General features: G+C 43.4%; 1 protein-coding gene across 3 annotated transcripts in view; it reads right to left on the minus strand.

Moving 5' to 3' along the window:
* HECW1 (HECT, C2 and WW domain containing E3 ubiquitin protein ligase 1) overlaps window positions 1-22,769 on the minus strand; it is a 346,449-nt gene that overhangs the window by 112,577 nt on the left and 211,103 nt on the right. For all 3 annotated transcript variants that reach the window (XM_075921722.1, XM_006124096.4, XM_014574083.3), the window contains 3 exons: window positions 7,201-7,343; window positions 5,835-5,935; window positions 282-1,625 (listed from right to left, as the gene is read on the minus strand). In XM_075921722.1, the coding sequence (XP_075777837.1) occupies window positions 282-1,625; window positions 5,835-5,935; window positions 7,201-7,343 (1,588 nt within the window). The remainder of the gene's footprint in view (window positions 1-281; window positions 1,626-5,834; window positions 5,936-7,200; window positions 7,344-22,769) is intronic.

The following is a 22,769-nucleotide window of genomic DNA, read 5'->3' on the forward strand; positions in this document are numbered from 1 at the left end:
AACTTGAAAATCCCCTGGAAGAAGGGACAGACTGGTAGAACAGGTAATACTAACTTTGATTTTATGCGTAGTACCCTTTATTTATTATTATACTATTGAACAAAAAAATATTGATCTCTGATTTGTTTTTTCAGCACAGCCTCCCCCCAATACAGGTCACATCTCCCATATATTTATTAATATTGGCAATTCCTTTTTCATCTGCAACTTAGATTATCTGATGCCCCTTCTGACATCTAGATAATCGAGGTTGTTTTGCATTTTTAGTCTCAGACTCTAACCTTCTCTTCTGTTGCTTGGACCTGCTACTGGGGATTCTAGGATCTCTGTTGCTCTTTGTGAATTCCCACCATGAGCTATGAGTTCATCTGGCCACTGGGCGGAGACATCCACTTGTTCCCTGTCCAGTTCAGGGCTTTGCACTGAATCTGGCACTGACTCAAAGGCACTGTTTTCCTCTTCCTCATCATCCTGTGAGGAAAAGACTGTGCTCTCAGAAATCTTTGCACTGTCAACAGAGGAGAAACGGGTATGGCTGGAAAAGCGATTGTTACTGTCATAACAGGAGGGGCTATAGCAGGAGGTGCTGTAGCAGGACGTACTGTAGCAGGAGGTGCTGTAGCAGGATGGGCTGTAGCAAGAGGTGTCACACTCATTGTCCCCGTATGGCCTGGAACTTGATTCACTCTCACTTCCAGCCGTTGGATGTTCTCCATCCAACAGCTGCCCATTTAAGTCTGAGAGGTGTTCAACTGAGGTGCTGCGGGGCACAGTCCCCCGGCTGAAATACTCATCAGTTCCGCTTTCAGGGGGAGGATCTGCCGCTAGCGTCTCAGACTCGCTAACCACATCCTTCTCTGACACTTCCTTGACCGTTGACTCTTCGTCATTCTCGCCGCCTCCCGGCTCCTCCTCTCCATCACTACTCATCTGTGCTGAGGGCAAGCTGTGAAGCAGATTGTGGATCCGAATGTAGTGCGTTCGAGGGGTCTCAGGCTCACCACAGGCTGATGCAATCACCGTCTCCAGCTCAGACACAGGCAAGGAGCAGGGCCTGTTTTTCCTTTTCCCTGACATTCTTAGCTGCAGCTTGTTGTCTTCCTCTTCCTGGGCTGAAGCGCCTTCCTCATCCTGAATTTTCTCCAAGTACTTGACAGTCTGTATGTCTGCACTCACCTCATCGGTATCTAGTGCTTCCATGCGGGTGAAGATGTCCTCGTGTCCCTGAGTAACAGAATTGACTTTATTATTTTCCCTAAAGTCAATCTCTGGAGGAGGTGTGCAAACCAGCAGAGCCAGCTGCTCAGAGAGTTCCAGAGCACTCAGGGAAGGCAGCACTTCCCCAGGGATGGATTCCAAGGACGCAGTAGCATCTGCTGGCACTACACCAACCTCCCTATTTCCTGCTAGCTCTTCATTTAAGCTGTTCTGTTTGACTTCCCCAGGGATATCAACATTGACACTTTTCACATGACATCCATTTAGCTGCTCTGGAGATGTACTTTGTGAGGTCACTGTGCCGGTGCAGGGAGGCTCACCCAGGATTTCCTCTGCGGTGCAGTTCACAGGGCTTTCCTGCAGTTCAGCTGACTCAGGATCTGCACTAATGGAGACCTCTTCATCATCTGTGTGCAACAAGAAAAGGAATTACTCTGCTGCCACAACGATAAATACCACCCCCAAAACACACCTTTCAAGAATCATAGGTCCTGCATGTGCCTATCACAACATACAAGCATACCTCATCCCTTGCCCAAACTGCCCCAAAACAATTTTGTGAGTGGCACCAGACAATCACCGCACTTTTATATGAACTCACACAGGACAATTATAAAAGATAAAAACAGCATAACCAGGTGGACACTTTCCACAAAACAATCACGGCATATCAGTGCTCATTCAGAAAGGAAACCTGCACAATGCTTTCAAACGATGAGCTTCATTCCTTCTGCTAGACACTAAAAATCATGGAGTTAATAATGAGACTGGATTTATGGTTTATTACAGCTAACTGTAACCCACTAACCCCCCTTTTCTCCCATGATTGCAGAGATGTTGACTGGCCACTTCACTTTGAATGGTCTCTTACAATATGGCTACATCTACATTGGCAAGATTTTGTGCAAATACTTTTAACGCAAGAGTTTTTGCGTTAAAGTATTTGTGCAAGAGAGCATCTACACTGGCATGTGCTTTTGTGCAAGAGATGTGCTTTTGCGCAAAAGCATCCGTGCCAGTGTAGACACTCTCTTGTGCAAGAAAGCTCCGATGGCCATTTTAGCCATCGGGCTTTCTTGCGCAAGAAATTCATGTTGCCTGATTACACTGGCCTCTTGCGCAAGAACACTTGCGTAAGTGGGTTTATTCCTGAGCGGGAGCGTCATAGTTCTTGCGCAAGAAGCACTGATTTCTTACATTAGAACGTTAGTGTTCTTGTGCAAGAACTCGTGGCCAGTATAGACAGGCGGCACGTTTTTGCACAAAAGTGGCTGCTTTTGCGCAAAATCTTGCCAATGTAGACACAGCCTATTTGTTTACTACTTATGCTAAAAATCTGTTCCAACTTGTATTTTGCTGTATTTCCCAGACCTGAAGAAGAGCTGTGTGCTCTTACCAGCAGAAGTGGATCCAATAAAAAATATTATCTCATCAACCTTATCCTCTAACAAGAGTCATTTATTGAATTAGGGGCATGGTTTGTGGGAGTATAGGTACGCACAGACAGAAATCCAAGAAAATTCAAATGATACATTATAGTGTTATACATATAGATGACTAAACAGCTACTGAGATGTACTAATTTTTCACTAGGAAATCTCTGCACAATGCATGTAACAATTGGCAGCCTAATTCCAGTAGTGTAAAACATTGTCTTCCTGCAGCTTGTATCAGAATTCCTCCTTTCTGAGAATCCCCATCCAAAACACTCTGGCTACATCTACACTATGAGTTTTCTCAGCAAAAAATATGCTAATGAGGGACTCATTTGCATGAGTCGTGATCTTATTTACATATTTTCTGCTGCTCTGATTTTGTGCTGGGGTTTTTGTGCAAAAACAAGCTGCGTGGATGTTTTCTTTTTGTGCAAAAACCCCTTGCGCAAAACCGGCTTGAATAAATTATGCAAATGAAGTGTGGTCATATGCTAATCCACAATTTGTTTGCATAGGCTCTTGCGGGCAAAAGCCGCAGTGTAGATGAAGCCTCTGGGTACATCTCTCTATATATATTTATTTATTGTGTTTTAAAAATGTTGTAAGCTGCCTCGAATATTTTAAATAGAGAGGTGGGGAAAATATTTCAAATAAATAAATAAATAACTAATACATCTACACAGCAGCATTATTTCAAAATAATGGATGTTATTCCAAAATAACGTATTGCATGTCGACAATAAATTTGAAATAACAGGCTTCGTATTCCGACTTCAAACATTTCCAAAATTTATTTCACAAATAAATTCGAAATAATGGGCTTCTTATTCTGACTTCTGTAAACCTCATTGTATGAGGAGTAAGGGAAGTTGGAGAAAAAGTGCTTTATTTTGAAATAATGCTGTGTAGACATGCCCAGATTCATAATAAGATATTTCTACTTAAGCTACGCAATTAACATAGCTCAGGTTGCATAGCTTATTTCAAATTTAGCCCTGTTGTGTAGACACACCCTGACTCATTGAATGGGATAATCCCTTGCTTCCAGCCCACCACATGCCATTACTGCAAACCCAACCCGCACTTAACACTTCTCCAACACACTTCCACCCCATACCACTGAGAAGAAGGAATCTCCCCTTCTCTCCCTCCCTGCACATCAACACACACATGGCTTTATATTACTCTCACCCACCCCACCTCCTCTCAGGGGTTCCTCCCTATCAGACATAAAACCTGTCGCTCCTAGCTACTCGTCTTCCACCACCACCAAACTGGTCCAATTATGCTCTGAAACTGAGAGAGATAACCCAATAAGCAGGAATCAATTTTTCCAACTACTAGGGTACGTCTACGCTACATGCCTCTGTCGGCAGAGGCATGTAGATTTGTTTATTCAGCAAAGGTAAATGAAGCCGCAATTTAAATGATCGCGGCTTCATTTACATTTACATGGCTGCCGCGCTGAACCGACAAACAGCTGATCAGCTGTTTGTCGGCTCGCCGCTAGTCTGGACGTTCCCCCTGTCGACATCAAAGCCCTTTGTCGGCAGCCCCGGTAAACCTCATTCCACGAGGAATAACGGGGCTGCCGACAAAGGGCTTTGATGTCGACAGGGGGAACGTCCAGACTAGCGGCGAGCCGACAAACAGCTGATCAGCTGTTTGTCAGTTCAGCGCGGCAGCCATGTAAATGTAAATGAAGCCGCGATCATTTAAATCGCGGCTTCATTTACCTTTGCCTACAACCCTAATCTACATGCCTCTGCCGACAGAGGCATGTAGTGTAGACACAGCCCTAATGTAACTATTTTCTTTCAAAGTAAGCACACATAGCCTCATAAGATTCCCTGAGCAGTACCATTGGATCCTCACACTGAAATCTAGTCTCAAGAAGGCACTAGTATTACAAGTTTTCCCAATAACTAGAGCAGGCCAAGAAATGAAAACATTTTTTTCTGAAAATTTTAATGGAAAAATGTCAAAATCGGAAAATTTCCAAACAGCTCTATAACTCCTAAAAAACATTGTACTCATAAGGTGTTCAAGCCCACAATCCTCTGTGCACATATCAAAACATATCTAATCACAAAAGGAAGATACTTGTACTGATTGAATTAAAAGGTTAAGTCCTTCTGGAAAAATGAGATCTAAAACCATGATAAAAGCTCCTTCTTCTTCCATGGTTTCCCTTTGTCTTTCTTGTTATATTATTGTTTATTTATTTTGCTATCCTCTATTTATTTTGCTCTTATAATATTGCCATAATTTCTCACTTAAAATTTGTTATGATCTGGAAAATACCTTCTCCTGTCCGCCAACTGGCAATGGTCACAAATATAAGAACTGAATCAGTCTAAAACCAAGTGTATCGTGTAAAGCTAAACCTTGGTATGCCTGAAGATTGGATGTGACATGATCAGAAACACTATTTGGTGCATTTTTGTTGCAGTGGATGAGTTTTTGCTGATATTCATAAAGATCCTGATACTTTGACCCTAGAAGAACTTTATGCTATTCTAATACTGATATAGTAGAGTCTCAGTTGTAAGCAATATAAAAACATTGCAGCGAGGGAGGTTTAACTGTCAGGGTGGTTAAGCACTGGAATACATTGCCTAGAGGGGTTATGTAATCTCCATCACTGGAGATATTTAAGAGCAAGTTAGACAGTCGCCTGTCAGGGATGATCTGGACAGTGTTTGGTCCTGCCGTGAGGGCAGGGGACTGGACTTGATGACCTCTTGAGGTCCCTTCCAGTTTTATGATTCTATGATCAAGATACCCCCAACCCTCTTAGATCCCTATGTTGCCTAAGTACACCTTGGATCTGGGTGTATAGGAGAAAGCAGAGCTACTCCCTTCCCTAGAGTACTGATGTGGCAGTCTGCAAAACCTTAGCTGTAACACTCAATCCTTCCCCTGAATCATCATTGGGGAGGGCACTGTTCTTTAATAGTGTAGGCCAGTAGTAAATTACTTCACACTCTAGGAAAAAAGGAAAATCAGGGGACGGATTGTGCCTCTTGTGATGGGGGTAGCTTATGTACTATCATTTGCTCATAGCCCTGCCTTTGGGCCCATTTTAGTCCTAAAAGAATTCAAGCCTCAGTAGGTGAAAAGAATGTAAATGAAAAATCCAACTCTCTGTAAATAAGGCATTACTGAAGAAGCCAATACCTGGATGGATAGAAGAAGTTATCTCAAACCGAAATTGCAGCTGGCCGCTGACATGATCTGTTGGAAGCCTACGTCCCAGAGTGTAGCTGACAACCCTGTCCCTGTAACAAATCAAGTACAGTTACAGAAACTGTAAACTCATCAGTATCTACAGAGAATGGAGAAAGCTGTTGTGTCTTTCACAAACACCTGACATTTTCCAAGGTGATTCATGTTGTATTATTCCAACCAGGAGTGTCTCTTAGTGGGTAAGGGAAGGAATCACTAGGAAAGGGAGCCAATGTTTTCAGTTAGGCAGGGTTTCCCAACCTATGGGTCGGGACCCAAATATGGGTTGCCATTACATGTCAAAAGGGTCGCCAAGTGCCTCCTCAGGTGGCTCTGCTCCCTTTGTTCCCCCCATTTTTGTATTGCCTTGGGTCACCAAGTCTTCCTGAATTGTCAAAATGGGTCCCCATTTTGATCTGACCACATGTCTAACTTCTCTTCATTTCCTTCCCCTTTTCTTCTGTGTCAAATTCAGGGTAATTAGTTCTGCCCTCAATGTCTTGTACAGCCCCATCTCCCTGTACCTGTTTCTATGTTCTTGTTTTTTTCTGCTCTCTTCTTTGCCTTTCTAGTTACTCAACAAATTGCCCCTTCATGTCTTCCTCCCAACTCCTGTTTCCATTCAGTTAGTATACCAAGAACACATCCCCAGGCATTCATGATGCCTCCACTCCTTCCCTCTTCAAGCCTCTTCTGAAGACATATCCAAAAATTCCACAATCCCTCAACCTTCTCCTCAGAGAAGAGTAAAACTAGAAAAAAGATTCACTCTCCATTTCCCCCAACTGAAGCTTAGTCAATGTTTGTAAACTATTGAGCATGAAGGGTTTTAAATATGAATGCCTTCTGGAGAAGCACATTTTAATTTCTATCAGTGTGCATATGCAGCCAGGGTAGATTTACATACATTTATAACTTGAATACATGAGATTAGTCTAATATTAATGTAAACCTGTGGCTTGTGTAATTGTCATTTCTGCACATATCTTTCACTGAGTTTGTTTGCTCCAAGGAACCCAAGAGATGAAATAAAGTGAGGATTTGGACTCACCAGGAAAAAGAAAAAACAAACAAACACCAAAACAAACCAACAACAACCAGCATGGCCTTTTCCTGGATGGTCCCACATTTACAACAAGGAAGTAAATTCTAACTTAAATCATCAACATTAATCAGACAAATTCCAGAAAATTTGTAATGATATTTTAGCAATATTATTTGATTATATCATTCTGTTTCAGTCATGGACTTTGCTCTTCTTTTAACAGTAACAGTGTGATCCTTAAGTAACACAAAGTCACAAAGAAAATAGATTTACCCTATTGCGTGTCTCTCCAGCAGGCGTTGCACTGGCATGGAAAGTTTCCCCAAGAAGCGTTTAATGATTGGCCGGCTCTTTGCAAACTTGTCCTTAACTTCTATTTCCAGAACATCCGTGGGAAGGGAAACAAAGCTGAAGTGCTGCAATTAAAAAAAAAACAAAAAACAATGAAAATGAAATAAGTGCCTTTTGTATGTGAAGTTCAAGCTTACAGAGGCTATGTCTACTCAGCAGCGTTATTTCGGAATAGCTGACATTATTCTGAAATAACAGACTGAATCTACACATAAGCAGTTACTTCGACATAATGTTGAAATAATGTTGAACTGGAGGACTGCTTACTGTAACTCCTGTAACCCTCATTTTACAAGGTGTATGGGAAGTCGGAGGGAAAGGCTCTCTCTTGAAATAACTGCTGTGTAGACAGCACCAAAAGTCGAAATAAACTATTTCAACTTATGCTATGCAATTAGCGTAGCTGAAGTTGTGTAGCTTATTTCGAGTTCAGCCCTGCTGTGTAGACGTGCCCTAACACAGCAGGAAGATTCAGCCATTAAACAGCTTCATAGAACGAGGACAAAATCAATATGAGAGGCATGTCTCTGTGGAGATTTAGTGTGTGGCAAGCCAGTGTGTAAAATCTATAGCAGGCCCTGACACATAGTAACTGTACACATGGATCATGCTGCCACTGCATGTTCTGTAGTGTGTTTTGACCTATTGCAGTTTGAAAAGGAACAAGATCACAGTGCACCGCAGAACTTTTAATACAGGGTGGCAGGTCCAGTCCACTGAGTGTGAGGCAGGCTGAGGCACTCTAGATTCACACCCCATTTTTCCATTCACTAAAACACTGTATAGACAACTCTCTGTTAAAACATACGCTTGGATCCAGGGTCCAAACCTGTACGATACTGAGCCCTCTGTCAAAGGAGCTGAGTAGAAGCAACTCACAGGAAATGCTCAATCATTGCAGGGTCAGCCTTTGTAGTTTTCTGGTAGTGGATACTGACAGGAATTATGCACATTATTATATGCATTATTAAACTCCAGTAATGCTCAACAGCCCTCATAAGGGCTCCCACATGATAAGCGTTATTCAAACAGATGCTAGATGCAAGACTGTCTATGTCCTAAAAATTATAATTGACCCAAACACATTGGACCGATCCCAGTTCAATCCCAGTGGAGACCTTATTTTTCAGAAAAAAAGAAGCTGCAAGTACAATTCTGCTAACAATGCGAATATCTAGGTGTAAGATATACACTAATCATATAATATTGTCTAAAAACAGTAGTTTTGCACACATAAAATACAATGGCAGCAATTTACTCACAAACCCATTGTGTCTCCCATGTTATCCCAATTTGAGGCCCTGGAGTCACTACCCTAGAGCCTGAACTCCTCATTTTATCCAAAGGCCAGGTACAGAACAGGCAGACGCAAGCAGCACGTCACCTCCCTCCACAATGTGCCTGAGCCCTGAATTAGCAGGGCAATGCCAGAACAGAGAATGCAGATTTGTATTCATGCCCCTTCAGTGTTTCATTTCTTAGCCAAGACTGTCAAGTGACAATGCCAGTTGTGGTGGTGCTTTTGTGGTGGTGCTACTAGGTACCAGAGTGATACTATCAACTTATTTCACACCATCCCTCCCCTCCAGGAGTCATCTGATATTTAATATTTAGGCCAGATTTGAACCAATGATCTCTAGGGCAAGGATGCTCAGCTACATATTTTTCTATCACTTTTACATGTGTACATAGTACTGCAAAAAGCACTTAGTGCTAAATACTAACTTAAGAGTGGAAGGAGGGGTAAATTTCAAGCTGGAGAGCACCAGGGGGCATGAACAGTTTCCATTCTTAGAGACAATTAGAGCAACTGCACTGGAGTGGACATTGGCCCCTGCGAAGGAGAGCTTTGAAATACAGTCAAGGCTCTGTCACTGTTTTAGCAGCAGACCCTGTCCAGGAGGAATAACCAATAGCACATCTCCTAGTGGGGCTGGCCTTTCCCTTTCCTTGATATTGGAATTCACTTCTGGGGCAGTACAGACTCTGGGTTCCCTACCAGCTTGAGAGGTCATGGTGGCTTGCCCCACTCCACCTTTGTTCCAAGTTTTTACTATTTTTGTGAGTTTTAAATAAAGGGAGGGAATCTCACATAGGTGTATGAATGGCTCTGAATGAATATGAGACTATTGCTTGATTTCACCTAAAAGGCCATTATCCAAACATTATCAAAATGGTGTATTAAATGAGTTCTAAGTATCTGAAATAATTTTCTATCATTCCCACCATCAATGGCAACCCAGATTTCTTTATAATGGATAGCACTTATTTTGCCAAGTTACTCAAATCATTATTTAAAGATTTCAAGTTACAGATAGTCCACCATTTACTTTAGACCAATAAGGGACCTGCACCCCATGTGAACCCCCATAAGGCCTCTGTTAATCTGATCTGGGGAGAAATTCCTTTCTCACCTCTCAAATACAGCGATCAATTAGACAATGAGTATATGAAAAAGACCCACCAGCCAGATACACAGGAAACAATTCTGTGCAGTGACTCAAAGCCCTCCCCATCTAGATTCCCATCTTCAGCTTTTAAAGATATTTGCTAGCAGCAGTAGCTAATATGCACATGCCACCGTATACAATCACATTACACCACCCTTTCTATAAATTTATCAAGCTCAGTCTTGAAACAGTTTATTAGCTAGCCTCTTTGCATTGATGTAGAGACAGTGTAGATGTTTCTACTTTCCTTCACTCAGATTCCTCAACCAAATAAGTGAAGTCATTTTACTGCCAGTATTGCCTATCTGTCTGTCATCGTCAGTTTTATTGGCACAGTCTTTCTTCTTGTTGTCCATTCTCCTACCCTATCTAGTTCCTTTATGCAGTGCTGTATCCTTTCTTACTCGATTTTCCTGCCACTCAACATTAGAGTCATGTGTGGCGATTACATGAGCATCTTCCTAAGTTTAAAGGTCTCTTATTGGATCATGCCAACTCCCATCCCTGGAGTCTCTTTCCCGCTCTACTCAAGGTGAAGTTTGTCCCATGAGAATAGTCCTCTCTTTGTGAATCAACAGTGGTCAGACATTCCACTTCCCTCCCTCTTCTTCTCTAGGCACAAGATGAATCCCACTAAAGATTACCAGAGGTTCTATTTGTTTAAACATCCCAGTCTTGTGTAGTTTTCCTTGATGCATCCCAGGGAGAATCTAGCAGTATAATTTCTTTCTATGTGAAAGAAAATCTGTGGAAAAACACATTAGGAGACTCTGCAGCCTTAGTTCCACATCCCACATCTTAGTTCTCTGCAGATAATACATCCCTCTGTTCTCTGGATGGTGTTGATGTTTCTGGCCTTGGTTCTTCTGGCTGCAAGTGTTATTGTCTTCTGTTCTCACCTGCAATATTCTGCAAGTTATCCTCTATCATCTTGGGGCTCTGACCCTGACTACCACCATTAACTCTTTGGCTTTGTCTACACTGTGAGTTTTTGCAGCAGAAAATATACTAATAAGGAACTCATTAGTATACGTTGCGATCTCATTAGCATATTTTCTGCTGTTTCTTTTTTCGCAAGAGGTTTTTGCATAAAGAGAAGCAGTGCAGCCACTTCTGTTTTGCACAAAAAACCCATTTTGTGCAAGATCCTTGTGCCTCTCCTAGAGACAAATAGAATTTTTGTGCAAAACAGAAATGGCTACACTGCTTTTTTTTGTGCAAAAAGAAATGGCAGAAAATATGCGAGATGAGATTGCTACTTATGTTAATGAGTCCCTCGTTAGCATATTTTCTGCCACAAAAACTCACAGTGTAGACATAGCCTTCTATTCTTTTTGTATGATTAACCAGACTTCTCTTTCTTGCTCCCCAATATTCTGTTACTGTCTGCCTCTCCCCTTCATTTTGCACCTATGTGATTCTGTTCATCAACTCTCTTTCTCCTTTGATAGCCAGCCTTTTCCTCCGCTATATTCACATGCTACCTCTGACTACTTTCCCTATCCAGCAGGTTGCTCTCATAATTCTCTTTTCCAACATCCACCTGCAAGTCGTGAGTTTTTTCTTCAGCCTCCACTTTCCTTCTCTTCATCATCTGAACAAATATTCACAACGCAATCATAGTTTCTAGCTTTGTTTCCAAACCTTGGATCTTTTCCTCTATCAGATCTGTCAGGCAGCACTTCATGCAAACAAATCAACCCTCTCCAGAATACTATATATCCTGCCAGTCTCTGTCACAGATGCCAAACTCTCCCAACTGCAGACTATAAAGCTTTAAGAACTGCAGTGGCTGGTGGCTGTAAGGAGTAACTGCACTTTTGAGCGCTGGAACATACTGACAAAAAAACAACAACAACCCCCCCCCCCCCAAAAAAAAACCCAGTAGGAACCCATTGCAGCTAGTGGTAAAGGAGTGAACCCAAAAATAAAAGTAGAGTTAGTGGTAGCTTGTAAGTAACAACCTATTCTCTGGGCTAAGACAGTTCATTTTTGTCAATATTTGTTTACTTGCTGCTATTCTCATCCAGTTAAGGTCAATGTCCAAGATTTGCAAAAGTGGCTCATAATGTTGGGTTCCTCAGTTTTATGTCATTCAAATTGACTTATCTTAACAAGGCCTGGTTTTCAGTAAGAGCTGGGCATTCTCCCTCTGAAAATCAGCCCCTTTAAGATACTCAACTCGAGCCCCTAAAAGGTGAGACATTCAAAAATCATTAATCAGTTTTGAAAAAGCGAGCCCTCTACGGTATTTAATTAAAGACATGACTTGCGCATTTGGATCTGGAAATTTAACACTACCAATTGTTAATTTACACATTTTTAACTACTGTCACCCCACAAATGCTGACCCCTTCATCTAAGCTGGTAAACCTTGCAACCCCTAACGTGGGATGGTTTTGCATTACCCCAGATTGGCCCTTAATGTCTTTGCAGAGCAGATATTTTGTGGTCACTTTCAAAAGAAACCTACTATCAGCAATATAAAATCCTGGTAAGGGCTACTGGCTGTAATAAGCATGATGTCTTTCTGTTTGTCTAGTATTTGCAAACTGTCACACAAGAGCAACTAGCCTGCTTTTTTGTGAAGCAAAGAAGACAGCTTAGACTGCATATCTATGAATAAAAAATAGCTTGATTATGAATTCTGTGGTACCCTTGGGTGCACACTGAATGATATTGCAATGAATAATTCATTCCAAGAGTGCTGAGATAAGTCAGCTATGTGATCATAACATGAAATAAAAATTGATTCTTTTTGCAGGAAGAGGCACATTGCTCCCACATGTGCCCACAAACCACTTTTAACCTCAGCTTTAACCTACGGGAATCACTGTAAGAATTCATTTTCCATTTTTAGCATTACTAACTCACATTTTTTATTCTGAGTTGCACAATATTTAAAGTTTTTCTTAAAGCCTCAGCTCCTAGAGTCATGTGGTTACATGAGAATCTCTGCTTTCAAAGTAAGTTTTTGTACTATATGCCCGCAGGGAGCTAAATTTGGGGACTAAGGCCCCCCAAGTACGGCTGAAGTGTCATAAGTCAGGAGCAGGCAAGATATAGCCCACAGGCCGTATCTGGCCTGCCAAGCTTTTGGATCTGGCCTGTGGCCTGCCTGGCCAGGACTCTGAGGCAGGGTCCCTTCCTACTGCAGCCCCAGGCCACTCAAAGTGGCTGGCTGCTTCATATGCCTCTTTGTGCTACAGTTGCCCCCAGGTCAAAATCCTCTCCTGCACCCAGGTCAAAATCCTCTCCTTATCCAGACCCCTTTCCAAACCCTGTACCATAATGCCTTGCCCCAGATCACAACCCCCTCCTTCACCCAAACTCCTCTCAGACCCTGTACCCTCTCCTGCACCCCGATCGCCTACCGTGAGCTCTCTTCTGCACCCAAACTCATTTCCAGACATGTCACCCTCTCCACAGAAAAAATCTTGGAGTGATCCCCAATCAAAAATGATTGCCCATCCCAGCCTAAATGTTTTCTGGATTCCAGCCATATTCCACAAATCACAATTTAAATCGTTTTTACAAATGTAACAGAGTATTTTGAAATGCTCAAATAGCCAATATTATCCATATTAGGTGCACTCACATATTCCTAGTTATGGCTTTGCTAAACAGTCTCCAGTCAATATTTGCTATTGGAGTAAATGAGAGAATCTGTATTCCAGGTCACAGGCTGACTGCCAGCTAAAGGGTCTATACTGAGTGAGGGGCATGGAGGAAGGTCTACTTATCCCCTCAAGGAGTGAAGCGGTATCCATCTGTTCATCAGTCACTGCTGCTGCCTCAGGATTAAGCTCATAGTAAGTACCCAGAAATAGACTTTCAAATTACATTCAGTTCCCATCAGGGATGTTTCAGTCAAAGGCTTTTTTCAAACAGGTAAAAATGGATACATGTAGCTAAAAATAACCAATAACATAGGCCCTCGGCCAGAATGTCTATGTAAATTGAATCTGTCTTGAGTAGTCTATTTATAGATACTTGCTAATAAAAGTAAGAGCTGAGTCTTGTTTTCCTTGTTGATTTTGTTGTGATTTATGGAAATTGACCTACACAGTGAGTGCTGGGAATATATGCAAGCAACAGAGATAGAAAACAAACATTCAAAGTAATTAGAATTGTGCAAACCCAACAATTTTCTCCTGGTGATATTCATAAGTTTCACATAAGGCAAAATTTCATCATTTCCACCAGCAAATTCAACTCTTTGCTGAAATTTCATCATTTTTTGTAACAAAATACTGTCATTTATACCTGTGAAAACTTCCTTTCAGTTTTGAAATTTATATTTAGAACTTTTCATGTAGCTCTTTAGACTGTGCCTAACCAAATCTTCATTAAGATAGAGTCAAGGCTGTTAAGAAAGTAAAAATAATCTCATTACAGATGTTGCCAGACCAGAGAGTGCCAGAGTAGAGAGCTTCATTCTGTAGTTCTCCCTCCCTTCGGGTATGTCTACACTTGCCCCCTCGTTCTGACTAGGGAGGCAAATGAAGCATACCGAAGTTGCTAATGAAGCATGGGATTTAAATATCCAGCACTTCATTAGCATATTAGTGTCCGGTCGCCATTTTAAAATGCCGGTTGTCCAATTTAACTTGCCGCGTGTAGACGCGGTAGTCTGATCCAAAACCCTTCTCTCAAATTAACTGTTACTCCTCGTGCACAAGAGCTCTTGCGCAAGAAGGCAGTGTGGACAGACAACAGGGGTTTCTTGCACCAGAAATCCCTATGGCTAAAATGGCCATCAGAGCTTTCTTGCACAAGAGAGCGTCCACACAGCCATAGACGCTCTTGCGCAAAAGCACATGGCAGTGTGGACACGTTCTTGCACAAGACATTTTGTGCAAGAACTCTTGCGCAAAAAGCCTGCAGTGTCGATGTAGCCTTAGTGTGTGAGAGAGTGGATGGATAACAAGCAGGAAATACAATCTGTACTGTTCTAATTAACCTGATTGTTACACATCATGGTAATCACTGGTTCAAGTCATTGGTACAAGTCACAGTCAGAGGTCACCTTCCGAGACCTGGGTTTCTTTTAGCTCCCATCACTATTGTTGCTAATCTCCAGCAACTGGAGCTCATTCGGGGGAGGGGCGGTGGGATAGGGAGACCCGGGCCCTCCCTCACTCCTGGGTCCCGGCTCAGGGCCCTAAGGCAGGGATATCCATATTCCTTGCCTGACTGACGGGGCAGTTGCCCCTGAGCGCGCCAGCCCACGGGCTCCACGACCCCTCCCTGGGCCACTTTGTACCTGCCTCCTCTGCCTACCTCCCTTCCAGGGTGGTGGTGCCCTTTTTGAATGTCCCACCGCCCATTCACGCCCACCTCCATAACAGTCCCACAAGCCCCGATGTGCTGGCGGATGACATCACCACCCAGCGCCCATTGCTCCTGCTGGTCCAGAGCTTACTGCGCCTGCACCGTTGGTCCCCCCCTTTGGCTCTGGTCAGTCTTTCACCTTGGCCCCAAGCAGCTTCTCCAGCTGCCATCCCGGGGCAGTCCTCCTCATCCCACCCCACTTCCCGTGGTTCACGGGGCCCCGTTTGAGCGCGGAGTTACTTCACCCCATCAACAGTAGGCTCTGGTGGTGGTGGTGGTGAAGAAAAAGGCTGAACTGTCTTCTGTGCCCTTGCAAACATATCCCTGAGATCAGCTTGCTTAGAGGACTGTGACTTCTTAGCATAAAAGTTATTCAGAATAATATGAAGGTTCATCACTTCAGCTGCATTATATTGGCTGCAAGACTCTGCAAATTCTACAAATTTGGAAATAAATTCAGTTGCCTCTCGCCAGGTATATTTTGCTCTCTCCATCACTTCCTCTTCTTCTTCTTCTTGTGGTTTTTGTGGATTCAAAACACTTTCAATGATCATAGCATCACTCAAAATTTCTACAACTGGTTTATCTTTGTCCATGGCAAGCCATTGTTCAATGTCATTTTCTGAGAGCTTTGCAACAGCATTCTTCTCAGAGACATTTTCAATTATTTCTTGTATGTTACTAATGTGCTTAGGCCTAACATTAAATCCACAAAATTCCTCTTCATCAGAAGAATCATCACAAAACATGATGTTAGGCCAAAGTTTCCTCCAACATTTTTGTACAGTAACCTTCTTTACGTCTTTCCAAGCCAATGCAGCCGCATACACAGCGTCCTTAAGGTTGAAATCAGATTGAAATTCAGAAACACTGCAGTCTGAGTTTACCAACTTTTGGACAAAAGTCCCCCTGTAGAAACACTTAAAGTTCTGTATCATACCTTGATCCATCGGTTGGATCAAAGACGTCATGTTTGGTGGCAAATATGTAGAGAAGATATTTCCACTTACAAGCTCTGAAGCGGGTGGATGTGCTCGACAGTTATTGAGCAAAAGAACAGCTTTACTATCCTCCAGTAGACCCTCCTTTCTAAAATTCTCCTTAACTGCGAGCACAAAATGATTAAAAAATCAGTCCTTAAAGATTTCTGACGTCATCCAAGCATACCCCTGTGCCTCATAAATCACTGGCAAACTCGTAAGAGTTTTAAATGCCCTTGGTTTTTTGTACTTCCCTATGACAAGAAGCTTAAGTTTATGCATGCCAGATGCATTTGCACATACCAGATCTGTAATGCGGTCTTTGTTCATTTTGAAGCCATGAGCAGCCTTTTCACCACCGCCAACTAGAGTAGAGTTTGGCAAACAACGCCATAAGAGCCCCGTTTCATCAGCATTCTACATTTGACAAGGTGGCAACCTGTGTTCCTCCACCAACTGCTCAAAAATAGCACTATACTCCTCAGCGGCTACATGATTGGCAGACTTTTACTCACCACTGATATCTAATTTACGGATCCCATGCAGATCCTTAAAATTACGCAACCAACCTTCTGAAAACACACATGATTCGCTAATATTCATTTGACTGTGAAACTGTTTTGCTTTTTCTATGAGCACTGGCCCAGTAATGGGCTTACCTTCAGAACGCTTTGCACTAAACCACTTAAACAAAGCTACATCCAACTGTGCCATCTGAGGCATTTTCAGAGTTTGCCGTAGCTCAGTACGTTTAGTAGGTGCTTCACTTTCAGCAACAAATGCTCGCAATTTATCCTTCTGTTTCTTTATGTCATAGATTGTCGAAGATCCAATGTTAAATTTACTCATGATAACGTTCCGATTTATGCCTCTTTCTAGCATCTTTATAATTTCTAATTTCTGGTTCAGTGTCAGGGTTATATGCTTCCTTTTTAAAGTTTTCTTACCACTACTACTAGGACCTTCATTCACTTTTGACTCCATCACTATGTACACTCTGATGGGCAAAAATATTCAAAAGTCAAAACAGCACTCTCCAGTGGGTCACAATGCTAATGGCAGACTGATTCAATGCCTTCCGGTTCACTGGGTTCAACTGCTGCCTCTGGTTTTTTGCGCAAGCTCACTCACTTGATCTTTTGATCCTGGACTATCGGTCTACTGGTAAAAGCAGCAGGGACAGGGAGGAGAGATGATCTCTTGTGAGTTTCAGCAGCAGCCTGTCACCTGCGGATCTACCTGTTCCCACCCCGCCCCCCCGCAGTAGAGAGGAAAGTTACATTAACTGCGTGTCGGCTGTGGATCCAGCCGGAGTGACTGTAACTGACCAGAACGTCCTGAATGCGGCTGCTTTGGCACACCCTCGCCCCCTCCTCCTCCTCCTCGCCCTCCCCCTCTCCCACCGACCCCTACCTTCCCCTGCCCCCTCCTCCCGGCAGTAGAGAGGAAAATTACATTAACTGCGAGTCGGCTGTGGATCCAGCCCGAGTGACTGTAACTGACCAGAACGTCCTGAATGCGGCTGCCTGCCTGTCACCGCCTCTCCTCTTCCACCGCTCACAGGCTCTGCCTCCCTGCAGCAGGAGAGAGGGTTTGGCACACCCCCGCCCCCTCCCCCGCTTCCCCGCCGACGAGACCCGCCCCTGCCAGAGTACCTCCTGATAGTCCGGCATTTCTGATAATCCGGCACCACCTGGTTCCAAAGGGTGCCGGATTATCGGAAGTCTACTGTAATTAGCACCTTTGTTGGCAGTCTCACCAAAGATGACAAGTAGAGCCCTGTGTGGATACAAAATTAGCACCCGCAAATGAGATGCAGATATGCACATCCACATCCACGGATGTGTATACTTGTGGATATAAAACAGATATCTGCAGATTTACAGGGCTCTAATTATAAGGACTGGAGGGATATGGAGACTGTCTTGAAAATCCAGTTTTCCACAGAGGGAGCAGCCACAGAGTGTGATGAGGTGAGCTGCCTCTTCAAGGGTTGGAGGCCTGGAGCTGGCTAGCACCCATCTAATTAGCCACCTACGGTGGAGTGTGGTAATAATTATCAGAAACAGGTAGGTATGGAACACATGATTCTCACATAAAGAATAGCCGGAAGCTTCAAAGAAAGGAAGCAGTTAAAAGACTGTAGAGAGTGAAAAAGGATTCTGCAGGGAAGACCCTAAGACCAGAAGAACTGCTTCAGCAAGAAAGGGCTGCAAGCAGCCTGATAAAGCAAAAAGGACACGGATATCAAGAGAGTTTGGGACTATGCCCACCATAAGGTTCTGGGTGGAATGGGAGGATACTTCTGTGCTTATTTTTTAACAGGACAATAAGAAGGGCTGTTGTCAAAGAACTCCAGAAAGTCTGTTTGGATTTTATTTGATCTAAAAATCAAAAAGGAGTCATATAAAAAGTGGAAACTAGAACAAATAACAAAGGATGAATATAAGCAAATAACACTGGTATTCGGGGGCAAGATTAGAAGGGCAAAGACACAAAACAAGCTCAGTCTAGCTAGAGACTCAAAGGGTAACAAGAAGACATTCTATAAATATGTTAGAAGCAATAGAAAGACCAAGGACCGGGTAGGCCCACTGCTCAGTGAGGAGGGAGAAACATTAAAAGGAAACTTGAAAATGACAGAGGTGCTTAATGACTTCTTTGTTATGGTCTTCACCAAGAAGTTTGATGAGGAAGGGAAGCCTAATATAGTGAATGCTAGTGGAAATGGGGTAGGTTTAGAAAGTTAAAATAAAAAAAGAACAAGTTAAAAATTACTTAGAAAAGTTAGATGTCTTCAAGTCACCAGGGCCTGATGAAATGCATCCTAGAACCTCCTCTATCAGTTCCTTGAGTGTATCTGAGCCTTTAGTTATCATATGTGAAAAATCATGGAAGTTGGGAGAGATTACAGAAGACTGGAAAAGGGCAAATATGGTGCCCATCTATAAAAAGGGAAATAAGAACAACCCATGAAACTACAGACCAGTAAGTTTAACTTCTGTGCCAGGAAAGATAATGGAGCAAGTAATTAAGGAATTCATCTGCAAACATCTGGAAGAAAATAAGGTGATAGGTAACAGCCAGCATGTTACAAATCATGTTAAACCAATCTGATAACTTTCTTTGATAGGGTAACAAGTCTTGTGGATAAGGAAGAAGTGGTGGACGAGGTGTACCTAGACTTTAACAAGGCAATTAATACAGTCTTGCATGTCCTTCTTATCAATAAATTAGGCATATTCAACTTAGATGGGGCTACTATAAGGTGGGTGCATAACTTGCTGGATAAACATTCTCAGAGAGTAATTATTAACAGTTGGCAGTCATGCTGGAAGGGCACAAAAGTAGGGTTCCGCAAGGATCTGTTTTGGGACCGGTTCTGTTCAATATCTTCATCAATGATTTAGATGATGGCATAGACTCAGAGGGTACGTCTAGACTACATGGCTCCGTTGACAGAGCCATGTAGATTAGCTTACTCGACAAAGGGAAATGTCATTTCACGAGGCATAATCCTTGTCTAGACTGCTGTGCTGATCGGCACAGTGTGGGGGCCATTTTGATTTAAATGAAGCACTGAGTATTATAATCACTGCTTCATTTCCCTTTGTCATCCTGCCTCATCTACATGGCTCCATTGACGGAGCCATGAAGTCTAGACACACCCAGAGAATATGCTCATTAAGTTTGCAGATGATACCAAGCAGGGAGGGGTTGCAACTGCTTCAGAGAATAGGGTCATAATTCAAAACGATTTGGACAACTGGAGAAATGGTCTGAGGTAAATAGGACAAGTTTAATAAGGACAAATGCAAAGTACTGCACTTAGGAAGAAACAATCCATTTCACACATATAGAATGGGAAGTGACGGTCTAGGAAGGAGTACTGAAGAAAGGGATCTAAGGGTCATAGTGGACCACAAGCTAAATATGAGTCAACAGTGTGACACCATGGCAAAAAAAGCAAACATAATTCTGGGATGCATTACAAAAATCTTGTGAGCAGGACATGAGAAGTCATTCTTCTGCTCTACTCTGTGTTGATTAGGCCTCAATTAGAGTATTGTATCCAGTTCTGGGCACCACATTTCAAGAAAGATGTGGAGAAATTGGAGAAGGCCCAGGGAAGAGCAACAAAAAATAATTAAAGGTCTAGAGAACATGAGCTAGGAGGGAAGGCTAAAGGAATTGGGTTTGTTTAGTCTGGAAAAGAGAAGACTGAGAGGGGACATGATAGTGGTTTTCAGGTGTCACAGGGAGGAGGAAGAAAAATTGTTCTCCTTGGCCTCTAATGATGGCACAAGAAACAATGGGCTTAAATTGCAGCAAGGGAGGTTTAGGTTGGACATTAGGAAAAACTTCCTAACTGTCAGGGTGGTTAAATACTGGAATAAATTGCTCAGGGAGGTTGTGTAATCTCCATCACTTGAGATATTTAAAATCAAGTTAGACAGACACATGTCAGGGATGTTCTGCTATGAGGGCAAGGGACTGGACTTGATGGCTTCTCGAGGTCCCTTCCAGTTCTAGTGTTCTATGATTCTGTGATTCTATTTGTGGGGAAAGGAGAAACTGGAGCAGGCCACCTGCAGAGTGACCCCTAGCAATGAGGACCACTCGGGAGGCAGTCAGCCTAGTTAAAACCACCCATGATGCCATGGTTGGCATGGAGAGCAGATTGCTCTGCATTATGTCACCACAGCCTGCCATGATGCAAAAGTGTGAATTATGCACCATGTAGGACCCTCCATGTTCTTGGGAGCAGATGGGAGTGTTGGTTTAACCCTCAGAAAGCTAAAGAAGCCATTTGTTTAAGACCAGAATCTGTATTTGGTCAGAACTATTGTTTCAATGTTACATGACAGTCTCACCCTTCCCCGCAGCTGGATGGTGCAGAAGTGGCCGAAGAAACAAAAAAAAGCCATTCTAGTAGTCACGAGCACAACAGTCAAGGAAAGGGAAGCAGAGCCAAAGTGTCAACATTCTCTCCCATACCCATGGAAGCCTCTATACATGATGAGCATGTGTTTGGGGCTCTTGGAGTAGAGGGATGAATCTGGACACTGTGTGGGTCTTCTCTCCATCTTTCCCCTGAAAAAGCTACGGGAGTTTTAAAAAACCATTAAAAATACAGCTCTTTGACACACCTAGGTACCCATCTGATTTCAATGCTTTCTAACGGGACCTGTTTTCTTGGTTGTATTTTCTCATGACACAACTCTGTCTAGCTGTTTTTAGATATTTCTAAGAGCTTTATTCACTACAGTATATAAGCATTCTCAAGATGGAGGAAACCAAGGAGGGAGGGCTTTTTGCCCTTATCAACATGACATCATATGAATTACTGCTCCAAGCCACCCATCGTCCTCACGGACGACAAGAGGCAAAAGTCAAACATTACAAGACAAAATTGAAGATTTTTTCCCCAGTATAAGGCAAGGAAGTAGAAGGACCAAAAACCTAAACTGTGTCACAGAATTATACTCAGTAAAAGGTTATCTGGTCCAAATGATAAAACACACATGGGTTTGATGGACTGATGTGCCCACTTATCCTAACAAAAATTGTTTAAACTTTTCTAGTATATATGGGTATGTCTACACTACAGCGCTAATTCGAACTAAGCTAATTCGAACTAACGCATCCAGACTAAAAAACTAGTTCGAATTAGCGTTTTGCTAATTCGAACTAGCATGTCCACACAGAGTGGACCCTGAACCGGGGTAAAGGATGGCCGGAAGCAGTGACGGCAGGGCATCAGATGAGGACTTAGAGCATGGAGCTGCTGCCTCAGGCTAGCCGAGGGCTGTGCTTAAAGGGACCCGACCCCCACCCCGGACAGACAGTTCTCAGGGGTGCCCCGCTTGCAAAGCAGTCCTGCCTTGGATTGCCCGGACTACCCACACTGGACACATCACAGCACTCGGCCATCAGACCGGCTGCACTTGCCGCAGGCTGCCATCTGTGGAGAGAGGGCAATTGGGGGGCTGCAGGAGAGGTTCCACCCCCAGAAGCCACCAGAGACAGCCCAGTCCTCCCCATCGGGGGCTCGTACCCCATTCCTCCCTCACCTCCTTCCACTTACCCTTCCCTAGCCCCCCTTCCTGATGTACAAAATAAAGGACAATTGTGTTCAAAAATAGAAACTCTCTTTATTGAACAAAACTGGGGGAGACTGGGAAAAGGAGGTGGGAGAGGGGAAGAGAGAGGGTGGGAGAGGGGAGGGCAACTACAATGATGAGGGGTTTAGAACAGGTCCCATATGAAGAGAGGCTAAAGAGACTGGGGGTATGTCTACTCTACAACGTTAAATCGAACTAACTTCGTTCGAATTAGTTAATTCGAACTAACGGATCCAGACTAAAAACTAGTTCGAATTAGCATTTTGCTAATTCGAACTAGCATGTCCACATTAAGCGGACCGTGAACCGGGCTCAAGGATGGCCGGAAGCAGTGCCGGCAGGGCATCAGAGGAGGACTTAGAGCGTGGAGATGCTGTCTCAGGCTAGCTGAGGCCTGTGCTTAAAGGGTCCCGAACCCCACCCCCACCCCGGACAGACAGTTCTCAGGGGTGCCCCGCTTGCAAAGCAGTCCTGGCTTGGATTGCCTGGAGTACCCACACTGGGCACATCACAGCACTCGGCCATCAGCCCGGCTGCACTTGCCGCAGGCTGCCATCTGGGGAGAGGGGGCAATTGGGGGGCTGCCCCATTCCTCCCTCACC

Source organism: Pelodiscus sinensis, chromosome 2, assembly GCF_049634645.1.
Source record: "Pelodiscus sinensis isolate JC-2024 chromosome 2, ASM4963464v1, whole genome shotgun sequence".
In the NCBI taxonomy this organism is placed as follows: domain Eukaryota; kingdom Metazoa; phylum Chordata; order Testudines; family Trionychidae; genus Pelodiscus; species Pelodiscus sinensis.